Here is a 27048-nt window from a genome sequence, read left to right on the forward strand (position 1 = left end):
ACATATACATGAGTAACTGTGTGTCTATATCTAGACATCTCATTCATCTATTCATTATCTGTGTCCATGGAAGAAGATCCGTGAGGACAGGGATGATACACCAATGTCAGGCGTATGGAAGGTGCTCAACAAATATTTGTTTAATGAATGAATTAAAGGCTACTAAATTGGTATCCATACATTAAAATTAGCGTATCATTATAGAATTTACTGAGGACCACAGCCTGGTATTCTACTTAAGGATCTGGCTTACATGATCTGTTTGGCAACTTTGCAAAACTCTTACTAAGAACATGCACACAAGATGCAGCCAGGTTTCTTAGTTTTGGGAGGATTCTTTGGCATAAGCACATTATCACTAGTTTATGGAGCTGATCACGGTTTTCAGTTACTGTGTTATAGCTTTCTAACTAGAAATTTCATTAAATTTAATTTACCTGGTTGTGTGCTGTTCAGTTTACCCTTAGAATGTATAGTGATGCATATTTTGGCACATAAATTTCCAATAAGTAAACACTCAGGTTTGTATGAACTGTGGTCCAAGAAAAGAGTCACTTATAATGTACATATTCCAACTGTGCAAACCGTGTCTGGGCATTAGTGGTGCGCTCCCTGCATATATGCACTGTTTAACTAATTTGCAACAGACTATCAAAGAAAGTACAATGATAGGACTAATCGTGTTAACACTAATAGGTGATTGAAAACATTATATACAATATACATGTACTATTTAGACTCACAGGCTTCTTTTATATAGTAGAAATAAATCTATTTATATATGTTGCTAACGATAAATTTACTTTAACTTATTGATTTTGCTCTTCTTCAATTCTTGATTATATCCAAGTTCCTTCTCCTCCAAACAGTAATGAAGGACAGGACAGATGGGTGATGAATTCTTGGGTCCTGCTAAGGTGGGATGTGATGAAAAATGAAGTTTGAGATCCATGGGCCTAGAGCAAGTTCTTTTTTCCTACAGGCAAAATACCCTGTCCGTTGTAATGAGAGCAATATTCTTTCCCACCTGAATTCAGTCCAACCTGGTAGCCCCCAGAATCTCTCAGTTTTGCCACATATCATTTCTATTTCCCCTTATAGCTAGTGTGGGTTTTAAATGTAAACCTGTAAAGTTACAGTGGGAAGAAGCAGCCCTATCACAGCCAGTTTTCAGCTATGATATGCTTGCTGGATGATGTTCCCACGGGTGACACATTTCCATGGACATGATAATCCCACAGGAGGTTGAGAGTTGGGGACCATGTCTTTCCCAGTGGCCCAGACTTCACTGCATTCTTCCCACCCACAAAATGGAAATCATTCCATTTTGGAATGATGAAGAATGTTGTTTTTGTAGTCATAACCCTGAATTTGCTTTAACTTAATAAAAAATGAAATAATTTGCAAATTCAGTCTCTTCTAACCAGGCATAAGTTTCTTGAGACACCCCTCACCACTCACCACATCACAGTGTATCTGTGGTGTGGTTGGGAATCACTCACTTCAAACTTCAAAATATAAATATAAAAGTTCTCAAAAAAGTGTGCAGGCCTTAGACAACCCTTCTAATGGCTTTGGTGGTTGCTGTTATGTCTTGTTTTATACTCTGGTGCTTAATTATAGGAGTGAAGCTCCCATCTTTTCCTATTTTCTAAAGCACTCTCTGAAAGTTTTTCAAAATGTGGCAGTTTTTATATACCATTTTGGCATTAGCTCCTAAACAGCTTATTGGAACTACTTCAATTTATTAAAAATAATTTCCCATAGAGATAAGCTATTTCAATACAAATAGAAAATTCCTTTCCATGTACTGAAGGTTGTATACATGCGGGGTCTGTCCCTCTTGAGAGAGGGCTTCCACTGGAAGAAGTTGATGCTGGTGAATGTGGAGGTTCACTTAATTGCCACATCCTTGGGCATCACTGTCCACATCACTGTCATCAGCTTCTCCAGGCCAGTCACCTGAACTGTCTTATTCTACCTTTGTGCCCACCTTACCATTTCCTGCCTCTGCAGTTGCATTCACCCAGCACTTCCTGTTCCTAAGGTCTGTTCCTCCCTGTCAATTGCCAGCATCCCCAAGACTCAGCTCACAATCTCTCTTCTCTAAGCAACCTTTGCAGGTTGGTTATGCAGGGCTTTAGTCATGCTGCTTCATATTCTCTTACTGTTCTACTCAAAATAATGCCTCTCAATCTGTTGAGCACTTGTAGGGCAGGTGTTATTATTTTTCCCATATAAAGGATGGGGAAATAGCCTATTAGGGAAGTGAGTACAGATGGACAAAAGATAGGTTATTATTCTTAGCGAGAGTGGCCAAGGAGATGAGTTCTGTTTTAGGTGTGTTGAGCTTGAGCTCTCTGGCATATCAGGTGCCAAGTTTGGTGGCAAGTGGACACGCAGACCTGGTGGTTAGGGATAAGATGAGCACAAAGGCAGGGGCTGGGTAGTGATGAGATCTGCCAAGAACTGTGTGTGGAGTGCTAAGTGGCAGGGACCTAAGATACAGCCTTCTCTAAAGGTAGGGGTTTTGTTTGCACAATCTTTCTGCATTTCTAGAACTCTCTGAGACCAACAGATATAGAAGGCAGTGATGCAAATGCCTGCCAGCTATTCTCCAGGAGTCCATATTTACCTGCTTCCTGCTCAGGAAAGAGATGGATAGATGGACTCCTTAGAAACACAAGACACCACTTTGATTGTGGGAGCCTTGGAACAAATATGCTTTCTTTTCTTCCTGTTGCCTAAGTTAAAATCGACACTCACCTGAAAAATCTGTTTCAGACTGTGCTCTGAGGGCATTGGGAGGCACAGCATGCTGAAGTGTCTGATGAAGCGGGGAGTCACAGGGTTGCGGCCACCGCCTGGAGGTGCACACGCCGATACGATTGTTACATCCTGTGTGCAGAGAAATCCACTTGGATCACTCAGCAGAGAACGAAATGAGACCTGCCTATCCTAATGGTAGGAATTCCCAAATGCCAGCATTGCATTACATTTTTTTGTGCATGTTAAATGACTTAATTCTCACAATCACTCCAAGAGATCACTATAATTACACCTATTTTATAGATTAAAAAACCAAGGCCCTGGATGGTTAAGTAAGTTGCTCAAGGTCACTCAGCTAATTCATCTACTTTGTATAAATACCTTTATGTGAAACTGTAATCCTAAAAACTTTGCTATCTGAAGATAAAACATAGCCATTCTTTCAACAAATATTCATTATTCATGGTAGTTAAGTTTAGTAAAGTTGGCTGGAGCACTGGATTAGTGGTTACTGAACCACTGCTCCTAGGGTTAGGTTTCTGTGAGTCTCTGGTGATGACATTTTTGTCAACCGACCAATATATAACTTTGTTTTATGTTTCTGTTTAAAATGCCTTATTTTATATTGTTGAGTCATTAACATTGAACTCATGGACCACAGCACTATTACTCATGCCTAAATGAAGCTTATCAAACTCATTCATTTTTTTCAGTAAGGCACATCACAGCCTTTTTGTGTTTAGAAATAGTAGACAGCACTTTAGCACCACAATTGGGCCATTTTAAACAGCAAAATCACCAACAGAAGGCACAAAAATGTGAAAATGTGGTCTCAAGTAGACTGTGAAAAGGGCAGCTGTTTACAGCATGAGAGCTGAAAAAGAAGGCAGAGTGCTGTCTTGTTCCACCTCATCTGGGAACTGTGGGTTGGATAGCTAGAATTTTTTGCCACTCCGTACATGTCTGCAAAGGACAGAATAAGTGCTATGAATATTGATTTTGCAGTTACAAATAAATTTTGTGAGCATGTGAATCTTCAAACATGGAATCCACAAATAGCCTGGGCTATTGTGAGTTAAATGGAAAGCAAAAGCCCTGTGGGTCTAATGGAGAGAACATGCCACCTATTCCATCTTAAAACAGCTTTAGTGGGAAGGACAGAGGTTAATACCATAAATCAATGATCTTAAAAATAAATGTGCAACTTTGGGAGGCTGAGGCAGGCAGATCACTTGAGTCCAGGAGTTCAAGACCAGGTTGGGCAACATGGCGAAACCCTGTCTCTACTAAAAATTCAAAAAATTAGCCGGGCTTGGTGGCATGCGCCTGTGGTCCCAGCTACTCGGGGGGCTGAGGTGGGAGGATTGCTTGAGCCTGGGAGGTTGAGGCTGTAGTGAGCCTCTATTGTGCCAGTGCAGTCCAGCCTCAGTGACAGAATGAGACCCTGTCTCAAAATAAAATAAAATAAAATAAAATTGCAATATAAATCACAGTAAGTTTTTTGAAGGAAAGGGATATAATGCTGAGGCAATGCTTGTTGGGGGAACCTAACTTAGTCTGTGAGTCAGAGAAGATTTGGCCAAGGAAGTGGCACTTGCAGTGGAGAGCTGGAAGGTGACAGTAGCAGAAGACAAGGCCATGGGGTGAAGGAAGCAGGTGCATTTCTGGCAAAGGGAAGAGTGTGTGCCAATTCCTTTGGTAAGAAGAAGAATCTGAAGACCAAGAGGAAGTCACTCTTGATCCCAGATCTACAGCACCAAGGCTTGAGGTGGACAAGTCCCTGTCTCTATGTGAATCAGTTCCAATAAACAACGGCTTACTATATACAAGGTATTAAGCTTAGCAGGGGCCATAAAAATGAGGGGGATGGAGGTCAGGAGCTCAGAGTCTAACAAGAAGGAATGCAACACAAGATGAGCATATCAACAGCTCTGATTCAAGAAAGAATGTGAAGGCCATAAAGACACACAGTGCTCCATGTGGGTGAAAGAGGAGCTCACACTGGAAATGGGGGTTTAAGGAAAGGCCCTGTGAGCAAGGCAATTTGGAGATGGGCCTTGAAGGAGTAGGAGGATTACAAGGGAAGAGCTGGAGAGCAGGGCCCTTCCAGGTAGAGGACACCATCACAAAGGCATGCCGTGGGGGACATGGGTGCATTCAGAAGACAGCAAGCCTTCTGCTTCAGTGGGACTGTGGGGTATGTGCAGGGAGCAGCAAAAGACCCTCTGATCAGAGCAGCCATTCACAGCCATATGTGTGAGCCTCAGAGTGCCAGGGTGAGGCATTTCCATGTGATTTGCTTGGCAGAGAGGAGCCACTGAGCGCTGGCCTGGTGGGAGGTTTGGCAGTCATTTCCTTCCCACCCTCATCCCCATGGCACTGAGTCAGGGGAATTCTAAACCTGCAAAGGGCACGTGATATTCTCTCCTCACTGCGTTGTTGGGAAGATAAAGTTAGATAAACTTATTTGGAAAGTAAAAAGACTTATATGCAAAAGACTGCTTTGTTTATAAAGTTCCCAGGAACTGAATATGCATCTTGCATCCGGGGCTCCCTGTGTTGGTGACCAAGGCCCCTTTCTCGAGACCTACTACCTGTGACCCCATCAGTTTTCACCTCTGTACAGCTTGACCCTCTCTTCAGTCTCCATTTATCCCTCTGCCTCTTACACTCATCTTATTTTTCACTTCAAAGAATGTTTATGCCTTGTTTAAGCTCTCATTTTGATAGACAGAAAGTGTTCTACCTGGATTTCCCAGGGAACTGGAGCTTAGCAATGGGGGCAGGGAGGAATCTTAGCTGAAATCACATATTCAGGAGACAAATGGCCTGGGCTCTAATCCCAGTTTTGCCACTTGCCAGTAGTGTGACCTTGGACCAGTCACATTACTCCATACTCTTGGTCTATTTCTTGATCTGTAAAACAGGGCTGATAGCATTATCCATCTTGTAGGGATGTTGGGTGCTAGTAGGTGGGAAACCCTTAGAATAGTGCCTGGTACAATTATTTGTTTTTATTGTGAGCAAAACGAAACATGCCCCCCGCCCTCTTCTTGTCAAGGGTGTTGGTTTCTCCAGAACAGAAATTTTCTCCAGAACAGAAATGGGGCAGTTAACCTAGGTTCCCCCTTCTCCCTCTTGACTCTATAACCCACCTGTGATGGTTAATACTGAATATCAACTTGATTGGATTGAAGGATACAAAGTATTGATCCTGGGTGTGTCTGTGAGAGTGTTGCCAAAGGAAACTAACTTTTGAGTCAGTGGGCTGGGAAAGGCAGAATCACCCTTAACCAACCCTTAATTGTGGGCACAATCTAATCAGCTGCCCATGCAGCTAGACTATAAGGAGGCAGAAAAGTGTGAAAAGAGAGTGGCCTAGCCTTCCAGACTACATCATCTTCCTCCCATGCTGGATGCTTCCTGCCCTTGAACATCGGACTCCAAGTTCTCCAGTTTTGGAGGTTGGACTGGCTGTCCTTGCTCCTCAGCCTGCAGACAGCCTATTGTGGGACGTCGGGATCATGTGAGTTAATACTTAATAAACTCCCTTTTATGTATATATATCTATCCCATTAGTTCTGTCCCTCTAGAGAACCCTGACTAACACACCACCAGTCCTGCTGATCTGCCTTCTGGCTTCTAAACCTTTCTGACCACACACATTACCACAGGAGGCTCGACCCTCATCTCCTGTCCTCTAGGCTACTGCAGTTGCCTCTGGTCTTGCCTCCTCGTTAGCTCATCCCTCCCCTGCAGCCAAGGGATCTTTCCATAACATTTCCTTCAGCAGCTCCTCAGCACTTACTGGATAAATCCAGATTCCTCCTCATGGGCCCACGGCACCATGGGATGTGACCTCTGCCTCTCCTGTTGGTTTGGTGCTCATAATTCACACCACCGTACTATTTTACATTCCCTGCTTCTGGGGTGTAAAACGCTTCCTTTCCCTGCTTTGGCATGCGTGCCTTCAGAATCCATCACTTCTGGGAGGCTTCTCCCATCCTCAACCCAGCCCCACCCCTGAATCCCTCCTGTCTCTCCCCTCTCACCACTCTGCATTAGAAATCTGTCCACCCTCTGAAGCTCTCTGGGAGGCAGGGACTGTTTCACTTGTTCATGGATCTCCTGAATCAAGCATGGCAAAAACTCAATATAGACTGAATACATTGAATTACATGGAGGAAAAACTGAGGCCACATGTTATGGGCTGAATTGTGTCCCCTGTCCCCAAATCATATGTTGAAGTCCTAACTCAGGGTCTCAGAATGTGAGTGTATTTGGAGATAGTCCAAATAAAGAGGTGATAAGCTAAAATGAGGCCATTAGGGTAAGCCCTAATCCAGTATGACAGGTGTCCTTATAAGAAGAGATCTGGACACAGACAGACACAGAGGGAAGCCCATGTAAAGACATAAGGAAAGAGTGTTCAGAAGAAACCAATCCTGCAGACACCTTGTTCTTAGACGTCTAGTCTTCAGAATTATGAGAAAATAAATTTCTGTTGTGTAAGCCACTCCATCTGTGGTACTTTGTTATGGTAGTCTCACAAACTATACATCATATTTCCTTGACATTTAAATTTAAGCACACCAAGTAATTTAAAAGCTAAAGTAACCTGTATTTCTTTCCAAAACAGTTTGTTTCTGTCATAAAATCCCCCAAAATCTTGATACTGCCGAAGTAATTCAATCGGAGGCTGAGAGCCATAGCGATCCAGTCTGGGCATATTTAAATCATCAACAAAAATCACAATTCGTTTGTTTCCCGGTGCTCCTAGGGAAATAAAATGAATTTAATTTAAGAATTATGATCTTCCCTTAGAAAATGTAAGACAAAGCTAGGGTATGACTTTGGACTCAATGACATCCTACAGGTCATAAAGAGCTCAGTTCTGAGTCCTGCCTGGAGGAGGAGAGACTTCCTTCTGGCCCCACCCAGGCCCCTGCAGGAAGATGTGGTCCTGGTCAGGACATCCACGTTGTCATGCCAGGTGGCCCCTTATCCTCACTGTCAGGGCACAAGATGGTGGCCTCTCTCCAGCAAGGAGTGAACCTTTCTCTGTCTCAGCCACACACACTGCCCTCAGCAACCATGTGGCTTAGGCATGAATGAGGAACATCATTTTCTTTCCATAGTAGGAAGAGGAAGAATGCCAAAGTTTCCTTTCATAAATGTCATCACAGCACCCTCACAGGGAAACCAGATTAGATATTCAAAAGCATCCTGATCACATCAAAGGGAAATCCAGTGCAGTGGGGCTGCACAGTGCCACATTTAAATGAATATACACACTCATTAGAAAAAGAAATGAGTGATAGCAGAGGAAAGAGAAACCCGATGGGCAAATAGCCATGTCCCTGTGGTTGGGATTATTACAGGAGGTGATTCCAAGGCAAACTGAGTGCTCCACTCCATCCTGTGGCCCCCTGGAAGCCAAGTAGCAGGAAGGGGTGGGGGGTAAGGAAGGGGTCTAAGATAAACCTTTGTAAGAATTTGGGGCCCCCACCAGAAAATAGACTGGCATCTGTTACCCTTTGCCTACCTAAGCAGGAGAGAGAGGACAGAGACAGGAGGCAGTGAAGCAGCTGGCAGCACCATTGTTTGGCATGACAGGGCCTGCTGGATGGTGGGCAATGTGGGAGGCAGCCAAGCCTGAGCCCTGGCTGGTGCACCACCCCAGAGACTGTGGACTGAGCAAGTGAGGCCCCAGCTGCAAGAGGCTGCAGATGGACTGCTGGAGAGTGAGGGCTGAGGTCCTGACTCCCACCCTCAGGGAAACTAACTTCCAGTGGTAAGGTCAATGCCTGACTTGCAAACAGCTCTTTTGGGAGTTGCTTACAAGAGCCCACTCCTGAAAACCTGCCTCACAGACAGCATAGACACCACTCAGTGCCAGCTAGAGAAGCAGAGACCAGCCACAGAGAGGCCCATCTGAGCACTGGCTAGGGAGAAGAAACTTGTCCTTTCCTTCTTCTCCTCCCATTCCCTGCATACTCCAGCCTCCTACAGGGAGGGTGGGGAGGAGTGAAGAGCATCCCATGACCCCTTCACCTCCCATACGTACCTGGAGCCACAAACCTGGCTTAGGACAGATGAGAGGAGGAACTTTGAATTGGGTATTGGATTGAGATTTAGACTGGCCCAGACTCCAAATGTCTGAAGGTGACCAGAAAGTTATGCTAGTTATCTAAGCAGTTAATAAGGGAGGGTGGGGAAGCTTCCACAAAACCTGGCTGAAAGTACTGACTGAAGAAAAAACCAAAACAGTCTCATACTTATTCCTCACTGAATTCAGATAACCCAATGTGCCAAATATACAGAGGTTTGTTTATTTTAAATAAGGGGAAATCAGTGCATGTTGGAAGAACCTGGGTGGAGAGAGGGAGAGCCATGGAGAGGCAGAGATTGAAGATGTTCTGAGTTGAAGGTGATGACAGAAATAAATGACTTGCTTGGCAACACTAAGACATCTACATAGCTAGCATAAAAATGCCATGAACAGAATCACCTTTACAAGTAAATTAAGCAAATAAAATATCCAACTGTCATTTTATTACATGCACTATTTATGTCATTTATTAGCTTAATGAATAATTTGTGTGGGACAAACTAAAATAATGATTCTTACCTAGAATATTTTTTCTTTTTCTCTCCAGTTTTGACTCAATGATCTCTTGTGTCCTTGCAGATGAAGTTTGAGCAGAAAAATTCAGATAAACAGGGACATAGCCAGCTGATTCTTGAATTTTATTTAGCAATCCTTTTGCAATCACAGACTTAAATTAAAATAAGTTAATTAATGTCACATGAATATAACCTCTTTCAGTTATATCTGTAATAATTTGGCACAATGAGTAAGAAACAGGATAAAAAGAGAGAGGTTAAAGCCAGATTGAAATGTCTGCTTTCTCTTACTGGAGATTCCATTTAGTTATATTTTTCAGAACCAAAGAGATATTCTAATCAGCACTATCTTAGCAAAAAGTTTTAATTTAGTTTCATGCCAAAATCCATCTTGGCTACTCTTCAAGCCAATATATGGAAAGAGTCATAGAAAGATCCAAATTTCTTTTAGAATATTTTTTTGGGGAAACGGTGAAGTCCTGTTTATGTGGATTCTCCAAAACCAAGAAGCCCAAATCATCAATATTCCTCCCTCCATTCTACTTTAACAAAAAACCCCAAATAATCAAGGATACCATTGCTGTATCAGGTATAAGTGAACAGGCCGGAGGGGATGAGCTGGTCTCTATCAACTGTCTTTTGGGAATGCAAACTCCTCTGCCCAATTCTTATCCAACCAGTGCAGTGGCAGCCCCCAAAATACCAAGGGATAAAACATAAAAGTCCCTAAACACAAACGCTGGCCTTCTAGTTCATATAGTATCAACTCCAAGAATGTGTTCAGAAACTGGCAAACTTTGGAACAATTCCCAGGATCGATATAGATTCAGCATAATATTCTTCCTGCAAAAGTGCTAAACGCTAAAAAAAATTCCTCTCAGAAATAATATTACTTCTGATGCTAACAATTCTAAGTCCATCATGCCCTCACATTTGGAGAGGACTTCTTGTTTGATGTAAGTTTCCTACCTTGCCCACTCCAGTTATTCCAGTAAACAACACGGAATGCTTGACTGCCAGTAGTTTTTCCATTAGATACCCATAGCGCACTGTGTCAGTTGTGGGGACAAGCATTTCAAAAAACGGAACATCTCGGTTGTATTTGAAGGTAGGTATGATTCGTTCCCAGGGATCCAGCCGTTTGGTGTCAAAGTCCATATGAATGCTCCACAGATCACCAGAACTGGGAAGCTAAAGTACAAAATTAAACACCACTTTCAATAGGGAATAAGCAATATTGACACACAGTAGTAGATATACTCACATAGAAAAAAAGGCAGTCAAAAAACCTAACTGGATTTGGATTTCTTTTTTCTTTGTAGATACATAGTTATTTAGGTATCTGAGACTAGTTATTTAAACAAAATCATGCAACACAATGCATGGAAATATCTGTTATACCGATTATATTAAAACCCATGTCAGAATTGTGTAGCTTTTTAATTAAATTTAACATTCACAGGGCTTATGCCATGTCAAATACTGTCTGTGATGCTGAGGACAAGTGCTGAATGAGACCCAGCTTCTGTCTTCAATGACCTGGTAATCCCCCTGAGAGACATAAGCACTTCAGTTAATACCCATGGGGAAATAAGGGCTCTAAAGGAGTTTATTACAAACACACACACACACACACACACACACACACACACACACACACACACACAGAGGGATGGCTCATTTCTACTTGCAGGGGAGTTATGGTGATGGCTAGAGATTCAGGAAGGCTTCCAGGGGTGGTAATGCTAAAACTCAGACTTGAAGAACAAGCTGGAGTCAGATGGGCAAAAAAGGGATGGCATGGGGTGGGAAAGAAGGGGTTCAGGATTCAGACTGAAAAAACAGGATTAGAAGTCTGATGCCATGGAAAATATGGTGTATGCTGGGAAGCATGAGAGCGCTGCATACAGTGAGATGAGGCTGGAAATACAGATGGGTCAAATTATAAAAAGCTTTACTTATTAAAAATCTTAGAGCAACAGTCCAGTGAGGGATTCTAAGCAGGTAGGTAACATAATCAGACTGCATTTCAGAAGTTTCATCCTGGCAGCTGTACAGAGCAATATTGCTCCAAGGTCATTTGACAGTGACTTTTAGTAAGAAATTCATTTTTCATTGTGACTCTGTACATACATACATATGTGTATCTACAAACATGTAAAATATTTACCTCTACTATGTGCAATTCACTCTACTTTCCTTTTTTATTGTTATCCAGAATCAAAGTTTTTTTTTATTATTATACTTTAAGTTCTAGGGTACATGTGCACAACGTGCAAGTTTGTTACGTATGTATACATGTGCCATGTTGGTGCGCTGCATCTGTTAACTCATCATTTACATTACGTATATCTCCTAATGCTATCCCTCCCACCTCCCCCCGCCCCATGACAGGCCGTGGTGTGTGATGTTCCCCACCCTGTGTCCAAGTGTTCTCATTGTTCAATTCCCACCTATGAATGAGAACAATGCGGTGTTTGGTTTTCTGTCCTTGCAATAGTTTGCTCAGAATGATGGTTTCTAGCTTCATCCATGTCCCTACAAAGGACATGAACTCATCATTTTTTATGGCTGCATAATATTCCATGGTGTATATGTGCCACATTTTCTTAATCCAGTCTATCATTGACGGACATTTGGGTTGGTTCCAAGTCTTTGCTATTGTGAATAGTGCCGCAATAAACATACCTGTGCATGTGTCTTTATAGCAGTGTAATTTATAATCTTTGGGTATATACCCAGTAATGGGATGGCTGGGTCAAATGGTATCTCTAGTTCTAGATCCTTGAGGAATCGCCACACTGTCTTCCACAATGGTTGAACTAGTTTACAGTCCCACCAACAGTGTAAAAGTGTTCCTATTTCTCCACACCCTTTCGAGCACCTGCTGTTTCCTGATCGCCATTCTAACTGGTGTGAGATGGTATCTCATTGTGGTTTTGATTTGCATTTCTCTGATGGCCAGTGATGATGACCATTTTTTCATGTGTCTGTTGGCTGCATAAATGTCTTCTTTTCAGAAGTATCTGTTCATGTCCTTCGCCCACTTTTTGATGTGGTTGTTTGATTTTTTTTCTTGTAAATTTGTTTAAGTTTTTTGTAGATTCTGGATATTAGCCCTTTGTCAGATGGGTAGATTGTAAAAATTTTCTCCCATTCTGTAGGTTGCCTGTTCACACTGATGGTAGTTTCTTTTGCTGTGCAGAAGCTCTTTAGTTTAATTAGATCCCATTTGTCAATTTTGGCTTTTGTTGCCCTTGCTTTTGGTGTTTTAGTCATGAAGTCCTTGCCCATGCCTATGTCCTGAATGGTATTGCCTAGGTTTTCTTCTAGAGTTTTTATGGTTTTAGGTCTAACATTTAAGTCTTTAATCCATCTTGAAATTAATTTTTGTACAAGGTGTAAGGAAGGGATCCAATTTCAGCTTTCTACATATGGCTAGCCAGTTTTCCCAGCACCATTTATTAAATAGGGAATCGTTTCCCCATTTCTTGTTTTTCAGGTCTGTCAAAGAACAGATGGTTGTAGAAGTGTGGTATTATTTCTGAGGGCTCTGTTCGGTTCCGTTGGTCTATATCTCTGTTTTGGTACCAGTATCATGCTGTTTTGGTTACTGTAGCCTTATAGTATAGTTTGAAGTCAGGTAGCATGGTGCCTCCAGCTTTGTTCCTTTGGCTTAGGATTGTCTTGGCAATGTGGGCTCTTTTTTGGTTCCGTATGAACTTTAAAGTAGTTTCTTCCACTTCTGTGAAGAAAGTCATTGGTAGCTTGATGGGGATGGCATTGAATCTATAAATTACCTTGGGCAGTATGGCCATTTTCACAATATTAATTATTCCTATCCATGAGCATGGAATGTTCTTCCATTTGTGTCATCTTTTATTTTGTTGAGCAGTGGTTTATAGTTCTCCTTGAAGAGGTCCTTCACATTCCTTGTAAGTTGGATTCCTAGGTATTTTATTCTCTTTGAAGCAATTGTGAATGGGAGCTCACTCATGATTTGGCTCTCTGTTTGTCTGTTATTGGTGTACAGGAATGCTTTTGATTTTTGCACATTGATTTTGTATCCTGAGACTTTGCTGAAGTTGCTTATCAGCTTCTTCAGATTTTGGGCTGAGACGATGGGATTTTCTAAATATACAATCATGTCATCTGCAAACAGGGACAATTTGACTTCCTCTTTTCCTAATTGAATACCCTTTATTTCTTTCTCCTGCCTGACTGCCCTGGCCAGAACTTCCAACATTATGTTGAATAGGAGTGGTGAGAGACAGCAACCCTGTCTTGTGCCAGTTTTCAAAGGGAATGCTTCCAGTTTCTGCCCCTTCGGTATGATATTGGCTGTGGGTTTGTCATAAATAGCTGTTACTATTTTGAGATACAGCTCATCAATACCTAGTTTATTGAGAGTTTTTAGCATGAAGAGCTGTTGAATTTCATTGAAGGCCTTTTCTGCATCTACTGAGATAATCATGTGGTTTTTGTCATTGGTTCTGTTTATATGATGCATTACGTTTATTGATTTGCATATGTTGAACCAGCCTTGCATCCCAGGGATGAAGCCCACTTGATCGTGGTGGATAAGCTTTTTGATGTGCTGCTGGATTCGGTTTGCCAGCATTTTATTGAGGATTTTTGCATCAGTGTTCATCAGGGATATTGGTCTAAAATTCTCTTTTTTTGTGTGTGTCTCTGCCAGGCTTTGGTGTCAGGATGATGCTGGCTTCATAAAATGAGTTAGGGAGGATTCCCTCTTTTTCTATTGATTGGAATAGTTTCAGAAGGAATGGTACCAGTTCCTCTTTGTAGCTCTGGTAGAATTCAGCTGTGAATCCGTCTGGTCCTGGACTTTTTTTCGTTGGTAGGCTATTAATTATTGCCTCTATTTCAGAGCCTGTTATTGGTCTACTCAGGGATTCAACTTCTTCCTGGTTTAGTCTTGGGAGGGTGTATGTGTCCAGGAATTTATCCATTTCTTCTAGATCTTCTAGTTTATTTGTGTAGAGGTGTTTATAGTATTCTCTGATGGCAGTTTGTATTTCTGTGGGATTGGTGGTGATATCCACTTTATCAATTTTTATTGCATCTATTTGATTCTTCTCTCTTTCCTTCTTTATTAGTCTTGCTAGCGGTCTATCAATTTTGTTGATCTTTTAAAAAAACCAGCTCCTGGATTCATTGATTTTTTTGAAGGGTTTTTTGTGTCTCTCTCTCCTTCAGTTCTGCTCTGATCTTAGTTATTTCTTGCCTTCTGCTAGCTTTTGAATGTGTTTGCTCTTGCTTCTCTAGTTCTTTTAATTGTGATGCTAGGGTGTCAATTTTAGATCTTTTCTGCTTTCTCCTGTGGGCATTTAGTGTTATAAATTTCCCTCTACACACTGCTTTAAATGCATCCCAGAGATTCTGGTATGTTGTGTCTTTGTTCTCATTGGTTTCAAAGAACATCTTTACTTCTGCCTTCACTTCATTATGTACCCAGTAGTCATTCAGGAGCAGGTTGTTCAGTTTCCATGTAGTTGAGCAGTCTTGAGTGAGTTTCTTAATCCTGAGTTCTAGTTTGACTGCACTGTGGTCTGAGAGACAGTTTGTTACAATTTCTGTTCTTTTACATTTGCTGAGGAGTGCTTTACTTCCACCTATGTGGCCAATTTTGGAATAAGTGTGATGTGGTGCTGAGAAGAATGTATATTCTGTTGATTTGGGGTGGAGAGTTCTGTAGATGTCTATTAGGTCTGCTTGGTGCAGAGCTGAGTTCAATTCCTGGATATCCTTGTTAACTTTCTATCTTGTTGATCCGTTTAATGTTGACAGTGGGGTGTTAAAATCTCCCATTATTATTGTGTGGGAGTCTAAGTCTCTTTGTAGGTCTCTAAGGACTTGCTTTATGAATCTGGGTGCTCCTGTATTGGGTGCATATATTTAGGATAGTTAGCTCTTCTTGTTGAATTGATCCCTTTACTATTATGTAATGGGCTTCTTTGTCTCTTTTGATCTTTGTTGATTTAAAGTCTGTTTTATCAGAGACTAAGATTGCAACCCCTGCTTTTTTTTTGTTTTCTATTTGCTTGGTAGATCTTCCTGCATCTCTTTATTTTGAGCCTATGTGTGTCTTTGCACGTGAGATGGGTCTCCTGAATACAGCACACTGATGGGTCTTGACTCTTTATCCAATTTGCCAGTCTGTGTCTTTTAATTGGAGCATTTAGCCCATTTACATTTAAGGTTAATATTGTTATGTGTGAATTTGATCCTGTCATTATGATGTTGGCTGGTTATTTTGCTCACTAGTTGATCCAGTTTCTTCCTAGCATCGACGGTCTTTAAAATTTGGCATGTTTTTGCAGTGGCTGGTACCGGTTATTCCTTTCCATGTTTAGTGCTTCCTTCAGGAGCTCTTGCAAGGCTGGCCTGGTGGTGACAAAATCTCTCAGCATTTGCTTGTCTGTAAAGGATTTTTATTTCTCTTTCACTTATGAAGCTTAGTTTGGCTGGATATGAAATTCTGGGTTGAAAATTCTTTTCTTTAAGAATGTTGAATATTGGCCACCACTCTCTTTTGGTTTTTAGAGTTTCTGATGAGAGATCAGCTGTTAGTCTGATGGGCTTCCCTTTGTGGGTAACCCGACCTTTCTCTCTGGCTGCCCTTAATATTTTTTCCTTCATTTTAACTTTGGTGAATCTGACAATTGTGTGTCTTGGAGTTGCTCTTCACAAGGAGTATCTTTGTGGCGTTCTCTGTATTTCCTGAATCTGAATGTTGGCCTGTCTTGCTAGGTTGGGGAAGTTCTCCTGGATAATATCCTGCAGAGTGTTTTCCAACTTGGTTCCATTCTCCCCGTCACTTTCAGGTACAGCAATCAGACGTAGATTTGGTCTTTTCACACAGTCCCATATATCTTGGAGGCTTTGTTCATTTCTTTTTACTCTTTTTTCTCTAAACTTCTCTTCTCACTTCATTTCATTCATTTGATCTTCAATCTCTGATACCCTTTCTTCCAGTTGATAGAATTGGCTGCTGAAGCTTGTGCATGTGTCACGTAGTTCTCGTGCCATGGTTTTCAGCTCCATCAGGTCATTTAAGGTCTTCTTCATGCTGTTTATTCTAGTCAGTCATTTGTCTAATCTTTTTTGTCAAGGTTTTTAGATTCTTTGTGATGGGTTCGAACATCCTCCTTTAGCTCGGAGGAGTGTGTTATTACTGATCGTCTGAGGCCTTCTTCTCTCAACTCGTCAAAGTCATTCTCCATCCAGCTTTCTTCCATTGCTGGCGAGGAGCTGTGTTCGTTTGGAGGAGAAGAGGTGCTCTGATTTTTAGAATTTTCAGCTTTTCTGCTCTGGTTTCTCCCCATCTTTGTGGTTTTATCTACCTTTGGTCTTTGATGATGGTGTCGTACAGATGGGGTTTTGATGTGGATGTCCTTTCTGTTTGTTAGTTTTCCTTGTAACAGTCAGGACCCTCAGCCGAAGGTCTGTTGGAATTTGCTGGAGGTCCACTCCAGACCCTGTTTGCCTGGGTATCACCAGCAGAGGCTGCAGAACAGCAAATATTGCTGCCTGATTCTTCCTCTGGAAGCTTTGTCTCAGAGGGGCACCCAGCTGTATGAGCTGTCGGTTGGCCCCTACTGGGAGATATCTCCCAGTTAGGCTATTCAGGGTTCAAGGACCCACTTAAGGAAGCAGTCTGTCCACTGTCAGATCTCAAAACTCCATGCTGGGAGAACCACTACTCTCTTCAAAGCTGTCAGATAGGGACGTTTAAGTCTGCAGAAGTTTCTGCTGCCTTTTGTTCAGCTATGCCCTGCCCCCAGAGGTGGAGTCTACAGAGGCAGGTAGGCCTCCTTGAGCTGTGGTGGGCTCCACCCAGTTTGAGCTTTCTGGCCACTTTGTTTACTTACTCAAGCCTCAGCAATGGCGGGCGCCCCTCCCCCAGCCTTGCTGCCGCCTTGCAGTTCGATCTCAGACTGCTGTGCTAGCAGTGAGTGAGGATCTGTGGGAGTGGGACCCTCTGAGCCACGTGCAGGATATAATCTCCTGGTGTGCCGTTTTCTAAGACCGTTGGAAAAGCGCAGTATTAGGCTGGGAGTGTCCCGATTTTCCAGGTACCGCCTGTCACGGCTTCCCTTGGCTAGGAAAGGGAATTAACCCAACCCCTTGTGCTTCCTGGGTGAGGTGATGCCCCACCCTGCTCCATGGGCTGCACCCACTGTCCGACAAGCCCCAGTGAGATGAACCTGGTACCTCAGTTGGAAATGCAGAAATCAACCATCTTCTGCATTGCTCATGCTGGGAGCTGTAGACTGGAGCTGTTCCTATTTGGCCATCTTGGAACCTCCTCAATTCACTCTACTTTCTGTTCTATTTTTTTTTTAAACCTCAAGGTATAACATAACCTTTTTTGTCAAATTTTAAGAGTCCATTTTAGAGAGTTTCATATATGTAAATATCAATATAACCACCCTAGATTCAAATATAGAACATGTACAGCACCTCAGAAGGCTTCTTTCTTCCACTTCTTTGTCAATACTAGTTTGTCTATTTGATATCCTTTCACCAATGCCACACTCTGAATTGCTGCTGTTTTATTGTCTTGAATTATTCAAGTCATGTAGTTAAGTCTTCCAAATGTGTGTTCCTTCAAGATTATCTCAGTTATTATAGATCTTTTACATTTTTATATAAATTTTAGAATGAGATTGTCAGATTTCATGGAAAAAATCTGTTGGGATTTTGGGATTGAAGTTGTCTAAAATCTTCAAAATATTTTGGAAAGAACTGATAACTTAATAATAGTATCACAATCCATGAACATAGTATATCTCTCCATTTATACAGATGTTTTAAAATTTCTCTCAACAATGTTTTGTAATTTTTAGCAGAGGCCTTTCACATCATTCATTACTTTTATTCCTAAGTAGTTGGTATTTTGTTGCTTATATAAATGGTATTCTTTCAAATTTTCATTTGTTAACTCTTTGTGGACCTTATATCCAAGGGCCTTACTAATGTACTTATTAATTGTAATCATTTGTTTGTAGATTTTTTAGGTATTTCTACATATTCAGTCATTTTTTTCTGCAAATAATGACTATTTTACTTCTTCCTTTCCAAAGTTTGTATGTCTTATTTCTTTTTCTTGCCTTATTGCACTGGCTAGACTCTCCAATATAGTGTTTACTAAAAGTTGTAATAGAGGATATTTCCTTTTTAAAAACTGGGTTGTGACCCTTTCACTTGATTTCATGACCAGTTAATAGACTGTGACCTTTAATTTTAAGATTACTAGTAGAGAGGGTGAATTAGATATGACTCTAGCAAAAGGAACAATAAATAGGCTATTTTAATAGCCCATGAAAGAAATGATAAGAACCTGGGTTATCCAAAGGCAGCAAGGATGAAGACAAAAGGACATATTAAAAAAATACTTAGGTGATAAAATTTATTGAATACTGACATATTATTATTTAATTTACATTCTATATTCAAATATTGCCATTTTTTCCAATAATATAATTTATAGCTATATTTTTCCAAGTCTAAGATCCATTCCAGGATCATGCATTGCATTTAATTATCTCTCTTTAGTCTTGTTTTATTCAGAGAAGTCTCTCAACTTTGTCTCTTATGACATAGATATATTTGAAGAATATAGTCCAGTTTATTTTATAAAATATTAATTGGTTTGAGTTTTCCAGGTGTAACCTCATGATTAGAATCGAGTTATACATTTTTGAAATAAATATCACAGAAGCAAGATTATATCTTTCACAGTGCCCCATATCAGGAAGCAGGCACAGGTTTGCCTTGATGTTAGTTAAATTAAATTGATCATGTAGCTAAGGTGCTGTTTACAAGTTTTTTTTTTAAGTAAATACTTAGAAACTATGTAAATACTGCTTATCATGAAACCTCTACCCACTAATTTTAGTATTCATTGATGATTCCTGCCTAAATCAAGTATTACAATAATGGTTGCAAGGTGATGACTTTCTAACTTTATCCATTATTCCTTCTGCATAGGTTAGTTGGTATTAGCCATAAGAGTTTTTCTTTCTTCTCTACTTATTTACGTAGTCATGCATATTTTTATTATGAGTATGGACCTACAGATTTTTATTTTACTAAAAGGGTTATGATCCTATACTATGATTATTGATTTTGATGCTTAAATCTATCCATTTTTGACCAGTGGAAGTCTCTTCAAACTGCCTTCTGTGTTCTTTTGACATGTCACATCATTCTTTGAGCACTTTTTTACTATGCAACATAAAATAGTTGTTTTGTATTTTCCCTGATCCAGTCTTGAAATCAACTATTTTACTAAGAATTTCTCATTTTCTTTAGTGGAGGATGACAATAGTATTTAAAAATAAGTATACTAGATATGCTCATTGCTGCTATCAAAGTGTCTTTGTGTCTAGTTCTGTTCAGCACATGGACTAGAAAATTTACATGTATGTATACACACATCAATTTTCATACATTTACTTATTTATTTAAAGACACAGTCTTGCTCTGTTGCCCAGGCCAGAGTGCAGTGGTAAGATCATAGCTCAGTGCAGCCTCAAATTCCTGGGCTCAAGAAATCCTCTTGCCTCAGCCTCCTAAGTAGCTAGAACTACAGGTGTGCAATATTGAGCTTGGATACTAAAAAAATTTTTTGTAGAGACAGGGTCTTGCTATATTGTGCAGGCTGGTCTCAAACTCCTGGCCTCAAGTGATCCTCTTGCCTAGCCTCCCAAAATGCTGGGATTACAGGTGTAAGCCATGTGCCCAGGCAATTTTCATACATTTACATGTATGTTAACATTTTGAATATCAGTGAGTACTGAGACCTGCAATACCAATCCAATAAAACAGAGTGCATTCTAATTTTTCTCCTTCCATACATATTTGTAAATCCCTTCTCTAACAGTGAGAAATTCATTGTCATTATTCTCAACATATTTACTTATTTAGTCAATCTTAGAATATATAGCAAGTACATTCCAGCAATTCAGGATAGCTAACCAATCACACTGTTACTTTCACACTGTGAAAAATAAATTTACTAACTAGAATTCAATATTTGTTTACAGTAGAGAGTTTTTATATACTTATATATCTTACTTTTTTAATATGACTGGGAGAGGGCTCCTAACTTAAAAAATATGATAAATGTTGTCTATGGTTGGAAAAACATGAATAATTTTAGGAACCAGTTTAGTGTATAAGTTATATTTTCAATAGAACTAAAGCTTTTAAAGTTTTAATCTTAAAATTTAAATAATTCAGAATTATTATGTTAAAATATAATTTATTTGGTTCTTACCCTGGCATCAGGATTATCATCAAATTGTGTTCTAATAAATGTATCAAAAGAATCATAGTAGTTTTCAGTTAGGTTTCCACCCAAAGACCACAAATAACAGAATACAAAAGTCTGACATAGTATAGTGTTCAATTTTGTTTGTTCCTGAAAGAATAAAGAGAAACAGACTTAATATTTTATATATGAACATAAAAAGAATCCTAAGCTGCAAAGCGTAAAGATATTTTTCTTTCATTTAGACTCACACATTTTTAAATGGGCACAGTGTATGTTTCTTCTACTTCACTCAATGGTTCACAGAGCAGTGTTTTCTTATAGTTATACATTATAACCACTGATGAGAAAATGAATGAGAAGGAATATGTAGGGAAAAAAGGTCCAAGTTTGTCTTTCAACTGATTATTATAAGTTTTTAAATGCCTGCATGAAGGTATGTAAGCAGATTGAGAATATCTTGTATTGGGAATATGTTGTAGACTGTAAGAGAATTCAAAACTGAGTAGAGGAATAAACTATACACGCTAACGTTACTTGTAGCTTTGAGATTCTAAGAATGACATCATAGCTATTAGTCCCCTGAAAAATTAACTTAAAAATCAAATGGTTATATTTTAGAATGGAGTCATTTCTTTGCAAAGAACTTATACAATAATCTAATTTTTCTAGCTTCATAGCAGTAAGAAAACTCTTCATACCATTGCCAAGTTAACTCCATCTTTCCCAAGTATCAAGGACTCCAATAAGCAACAGAGTGTAGTAACTTTGCTGATGTCCACTTGTGGAATTGCTTGGCTGCACTTTTTATTGATAAAATGTAAACCTTCATCAACATAACGTTGGAAAAGATTCAATATATATTCTTGGGTTTCCTCAGTCAGCTGAAAATGAAACAAATGATAGTTTAGCAAGACCTGATAAATATATAATTAAGTTTAGAATTAGGTTGGTTAAAATCTGGATATTTCTATATATTCAGTGACCTTTAGACCAAAGGCTATAACTATCAGAACATATTAAACAAATTAAATTTTAAGGAAACCTTTTATGACTGGGAAGGGATACATGGGGGAAATTATGGGTAGTTGATGGCGTTCTATTTCTTGGTCTGGCAATGGGTTCAGAGGTGTTAATTTCATAATTATTTCTTAAGCTGCCAATACATATTTCATGCACTCTTCTATACTGATGTTCTTTCACAATTATTAACAATGAAAAAGAAGAAACACAGAAGACAACATTTTAGTCTCTATGTAAGGTAGAAAAATAATTTCCGAATATTTAAAAGTGAATTCAGCCCCTCTCACTACTCTTATTCAACTTTGTCCTGAAGTCCTAGCTAATGCAATAGGACAATAAAAGGAAATAAAAGGTATACAGATTGGGAAGGAAGAAGTAAAACTGTCTTTGTTTACAAATAACATAATTGTCTATGTAGAAAATCTACCTAAATTGACAAAACAAAACAAATAAAACTGGAACTCATAGGTAATTATAGCAAAGTTGCAGGATATGAGGTTAACATATACAAGTCAATCATTTTGTTATACACCAGCAAGGAGCAATTGGAATTTGAAATTAAAAATATAACACAATTTACATTAGTGCCAAAATAAATTAACTATAAATATGTACTAGATCTATATAAGACAAGCTATAATACTCTGATGAAAGAAGCTAAAGAACTACTAAATAAATGGAGAGAAATACCACATTCATGGATAGGAAGACTAAATAGTCTTAAGATGTCAATTTCTCTGATGTTATCTATAAATTCAACACAATCTCAGTTAAAATTCCAGCAAGTTACTTTGTGGATTAATTGACAAACTGATTCTAAAGTTTATATGGAAAGGCAAAAAACCCAGAATAACCAACACAACAATGAAGAAAAAGAACAAAGTTGAAAAACTGACACTACCCAACTTCAAGACTTACTATACAGCTGCAGTAATCAAGACAGTGGGTTATTGGTGAAAGAATGGACAAGTAGATCAATGGAACAGAATGGAGAGCACAGAAATAGACCTACATAAATACAGTCAATTGATTTTTAACAAAAAAGCAAAGGCAATCTGATGGAGAAAGGACAGTCTTTTCAAAAAATGGTGCTGGAACAACTGGATATACACATGCAAAAAAACAAATCTAGACACAGACCTTATACCCTTCATAAAAATTAACTGAAAATGGATTATAAATGTAAAGCACAAAATATACAGTTTTTAGAAGATAACAGGAGAAAATCTACATGACTTAGGGCTTGGTGATGACTTTTTAGGTATGACACCAAAGGCACCATCCATGAGGGAAAAAACTGGTAAGTTGAATTTCATTAAAATTAACTTCTACTCTGTGAAACACACTGTTAAGAGAATAGAAGAGTAAATATTTATACAATCTGAAGAGAAACCAGAGTATTGTTAAGAAAATAAAAAGAGAAGCCATAGACTAGGAGAAAATATTTGCAAAAGATATAATCTGATAAAGAATTGAATTCAAAATATATAAAGAACTCTTAAAATTCAACAATAAGAAAACAAACAACCCAATTTCAAAATGGGCCAAAGACCTTCCTTAATAGACACCTCACGAAATACGATACATAGATAGCAAACAAACATATGAAAAGATGCTCAAACCATTTGTCATTAGAAATTGCAAATTAAAACAAGATACTACTACATGCCCATTAGAATGCATAAAATCCAAAACACTGACAATGCCAAATGCTGGCAAGGATGTGAACAACAGGAATTCTCATTCATTATTGGTGGGAATGCAGAATGATACAGCCACATTAGAAGACAGTCTTGACAGTTTCTTACAAAGCTAAACATATACTAAATAATTCAGCAACCACATTCCTAGGTATTTACCCAAATGTGGTGAAAACTATGTCCACACAAAAACCTGCACATTAATGCTTATTAAGAGTTTAATTCATAATTGCCAAAACTTGGAAGCAACCAAGAGGTCTTTCAGTAGGTGAATTGGTACATGAACTGTGGTACATTCATACAAAAAATATTATCCAGTGCTAAAAAGAAATAAGCTACCAAACCACAGAAAGACATGGAAGTATCTTAAATTGAATATTACCAAGTGAAAAAAAGCCAGTCTGAAAAGGCTATGTACTATATGATTTCAACTGTATAACATTCTAGAAAAGGTAAAACTACAGAGATAGTAAAAAGATCAGTGGTTGCAGGGGTTAAAGGATGGGGAATAGGGATGAATATGTAGAGCTCAGAGGAATTTTAGAGCAATGAAACTATTCTGCCTGATACTATAATGGTGGAAACGTGACATTATGCATTTTTCAAAACCCATGAACTGCACACAAAGAGTGAACTCTAATGTAAACTATGCACTTTGGTTAATAATAATGTATCAATAGTGGTTCACCATTTATGCAAAGTGTTAATAACAGGCGAAACTGTTTGGGGGTGAGGGAGTGCATGGGAACTCTCATTTCTGTTCAATTTTTCTATAAACTTAAAACTGCCCTAAGCACAAAAATGTCTGTTAATTTTTAAAAAAGTGAATTCAGAAAAGTTAAAAATCTTAAGGTAGCCAATGACAAACTCTCAATTCTGAGAATTACTGACTTTAATAAGGTACTCTGAGACTAGACCATAATATTCTTAAAACTGTTGATGCCTAAAAAGGAGGAAAACAATAGTTTTCTGGCTCATCTTTGGAGGGGGAGAGGCAGAGATGAAGATGGCTTACTTGGAGTAGGGGATGAGATGTGGGGGAAACATCTCAAAGGACTACTTGTTAAGCTAAGCTAAAGAGAAAAATTCTGTGTTAGAATGGAGAAGCTACAGAAGGTAGTATGAAACTGAGTTGTTTTGAATAACAATGTATAAGCTTTCCTTCACTTTGGGTGGAATTGTACCTCTGAGGTTATAATGTGTCTTAGGTCTTGCACCTACAATTGGGGTAGGATGTAAATGAGTTTTCTTTTATCTTTGGCTGTCATAGGTGTTAGGGGCTCTCAAAATCCAAAAACAATGACAGTTAGGGTCTGGACTTAAATATTCTTTTTCTTCATTTTGCTTCCTTTTATTACTCCCAAGCTTTCTGCAAAGTCTCAATGCCTCAGGCTGTTGTAGCTCTGTTTTTAGGGACTCAAAAAAGTGGCTTGTGTTTCTAGTCTGGGGAGAAGCCAGGCAGAATAGGCAGGAGGCAGGGTGAGTAGGCAGGCTGGCAGGCTGGGGTAACAAGAAATGAGGACAGATTTGGGGAGTATATAAACATTCTTGGAGGATTCCAGGAATTCACAGGGAGGACTAGGTAAAATAATGAAGTCCCCTCAATCAAGCACCATGAGTCCTTAACCTATTGTTATTTGTGCACTAGAAGGCAACGTGAGTCCTGACAGATGGAGATATTGGGGAATATCTGATGGCACTTACTTTTTTAGAAATACCCTTCATCCAAGTTTTAACATAAGGCATCCATTTCAGTTCTTCAGGATCCACAAACACCATTCCACATCGACTGACTGTTGCAGGGGAGGCAACCCGCAGATCTTGCACCTAAAATTGAAGAAAATTGAACAGGAAACAGCTAATATGATACTTCCTTATTTCTCCAACTTCAGTGTTCACACTTATAAAATGATTCACACTTTTAAAGTCTAACAACACTGAAGGGCTTCATGTGGAAGACAGTGGGAGAGCAATAAGTAATTAGAAATGGAGGAAGAAAGTTAAATGAGGTATAAGGTGAAAAAAATTCCCACAAGTACAGGAGGATACTGTCGAACTCTATGGGCAGGGCTAGTTATTTTTTTCTTTCTTCTCTTTGCTTTTCTCTTTTCTCCTGTTCATTCTTGTATTAGAATCCCTAGCACATACTAGACATTCAATCAGTATTTGATGAATGAATAGAACACAGGTGGCATCCTTCATAATGTTGGTAGCTGTACTTGGTCCACATTCCTCTCCCAATCCCTCATCAAATATTCATATCATGGTGGGATAATTTATTCTTATTAAATACAATAATTTTTAATTTAAAATGCATTTCAAATGATACAAAGCTCTTTCTCTCTCTCCTCTTTCTTTCTCTCTCTCTCTCTCTTTCTCTCTCTCCCTGTCTCAGGGAAGCCAGAGTTTATTGTGCTTCCTATTTATAGAGACAAGAACATTTGAGACTTTGACTGTCAATCTATTACAAAAGGATGACTTAATAAGTAAGTAAACAGAACACAATAATAGACATTATAGATAGTAAAGGCTACATCAGTGTGAGAAAAAAATGTAATGATAGTATGCCGATTTAATGAATGATTTCACTCCACAGTAATGTGTACACTTACCTCAAAAAGCATGTGAATTTGAGGTGTGAGTTTAATCCTCTCACTGTTAGCCAGGCAAAGCATCTTGTTATCATCCAGCACCGTATTCATGTTTTCAATCCAAAGAGCATCTACTGGCCCATCACTGATGATCCATTTATGGTCTTCTGAAGTATCATTCACAGCTGCTCGGACACTTAGTGCCATCAAACCATCTTTCCATTCCAAGGTTAAGTTATTAACCTCTCCATATAATTCACCCATGGTAATTGATTTAGGGTTGAGAACGTACGTTTTAACTGCTTGGTAAAAGGAATTTTCTAACCCAAGTTTTTGTAAATTCCCTAAAGTTTCTGCTAGTATTCGGTAAACTGTGGTCTTGCCACCTCCTGTTGGCCCGACTAACATAACACCATGCCTTACTAGCATAGTTTCATAAAACTGTATCACCTTTCTAACCATACACATCTCAGGCTGAAGATTTTGTCTATTCATGACATCCACAATTGTTGATTGTAAAATACCATAATCATGTTCTGGAATTTGGACTCCAGGAAAAAGGTCAGATATGATTCCACTGTCAAAACAAAAATAAAATCAATTAGGAACAACTGGTCATTGATATTTTCCCATATTTGTTACAATCAATGAAATATTATGAGTCTTATTGTTTCTCATGGATTTTTCTCTTCTGACATGTACAGTATTAGTTTGTCCTATGTGCTGTACCAGAATCTATCATTTCTCTGATATCATGTATGATTTTGTTTGTTTCCTGTACAGTAGACCAATGTTCCTAAGTATATTAGGAGCTTCTTGGGAGTAAGCGATATCTCTTATGTTTCCTTCTGTATTTCCCACAGTACATGGCATAGTACCAAACATATAGAAGGTGATGAACTTATTTTTAATTATTAAAAAAATTATAAAATATCTCACTTAAAATTTAAACTTATTTTAAAATTTTGTTTAAAAATTATATTTATAGCTCAACTTTTCCTAAAATCACTTACATATACTCATTAACTGTATGTGG

At 39.1% G+C, this 27048-nt stretch overlaps 1 protein-coding gene across 1 annotated transcript in view; it reads right to left on the reverse strand.

Moving 5' to 3' along the window:
- The window catches only part of DNAH6 (dynein axonemal heavy chain 6), a 303480-nt gene that overhangs the window by 139252 nt on the left and 137180 nt on the right, over positions 1-27048 (reverse strand). The window contains exons 34-41 of the mRNA XM_057301281.1: positions 26034-26589; positions 25126-25248; positions 21400-21582; positions 20705-20848; positions 10366-10587; positions 9401-9548; positions 7388-7545; positions 2767-2898 (exon numbers count right to left, since the gene is read on the reverse strand). Coding sequence (XP_057157264.1) covers positions 2767-2898; positions 7388-7545; positions 9401-9548; positions 10366-10587; positions 20705-20848; positions 21400-21582; positions 25126-25248; positions 26034-26589 — 1666 coding nt within the window. The remainder of the gene's footprint in view (positions 1-2766; positions 2899-7387; positions 7546-9400; positions 9549-10365; positions 10588-20704; positions 20849-21399; positions 21583-25125; positions 25249-26033; positions 26590-27048) is intronic.

Source organism: Pan paniscus, chromosome 12 (assembly GCF_029289425.2).
Source record: "Pan paniscus chromosome 12, NHGRI_mPanPan1-v2.0_pri, whole genome shotgun sequence".
Lineage (NCBI taxonomy): Eukaryota > Metazoa > Chordata > Mammalia > Primates > Hominidae > Pan > Pan paniscus.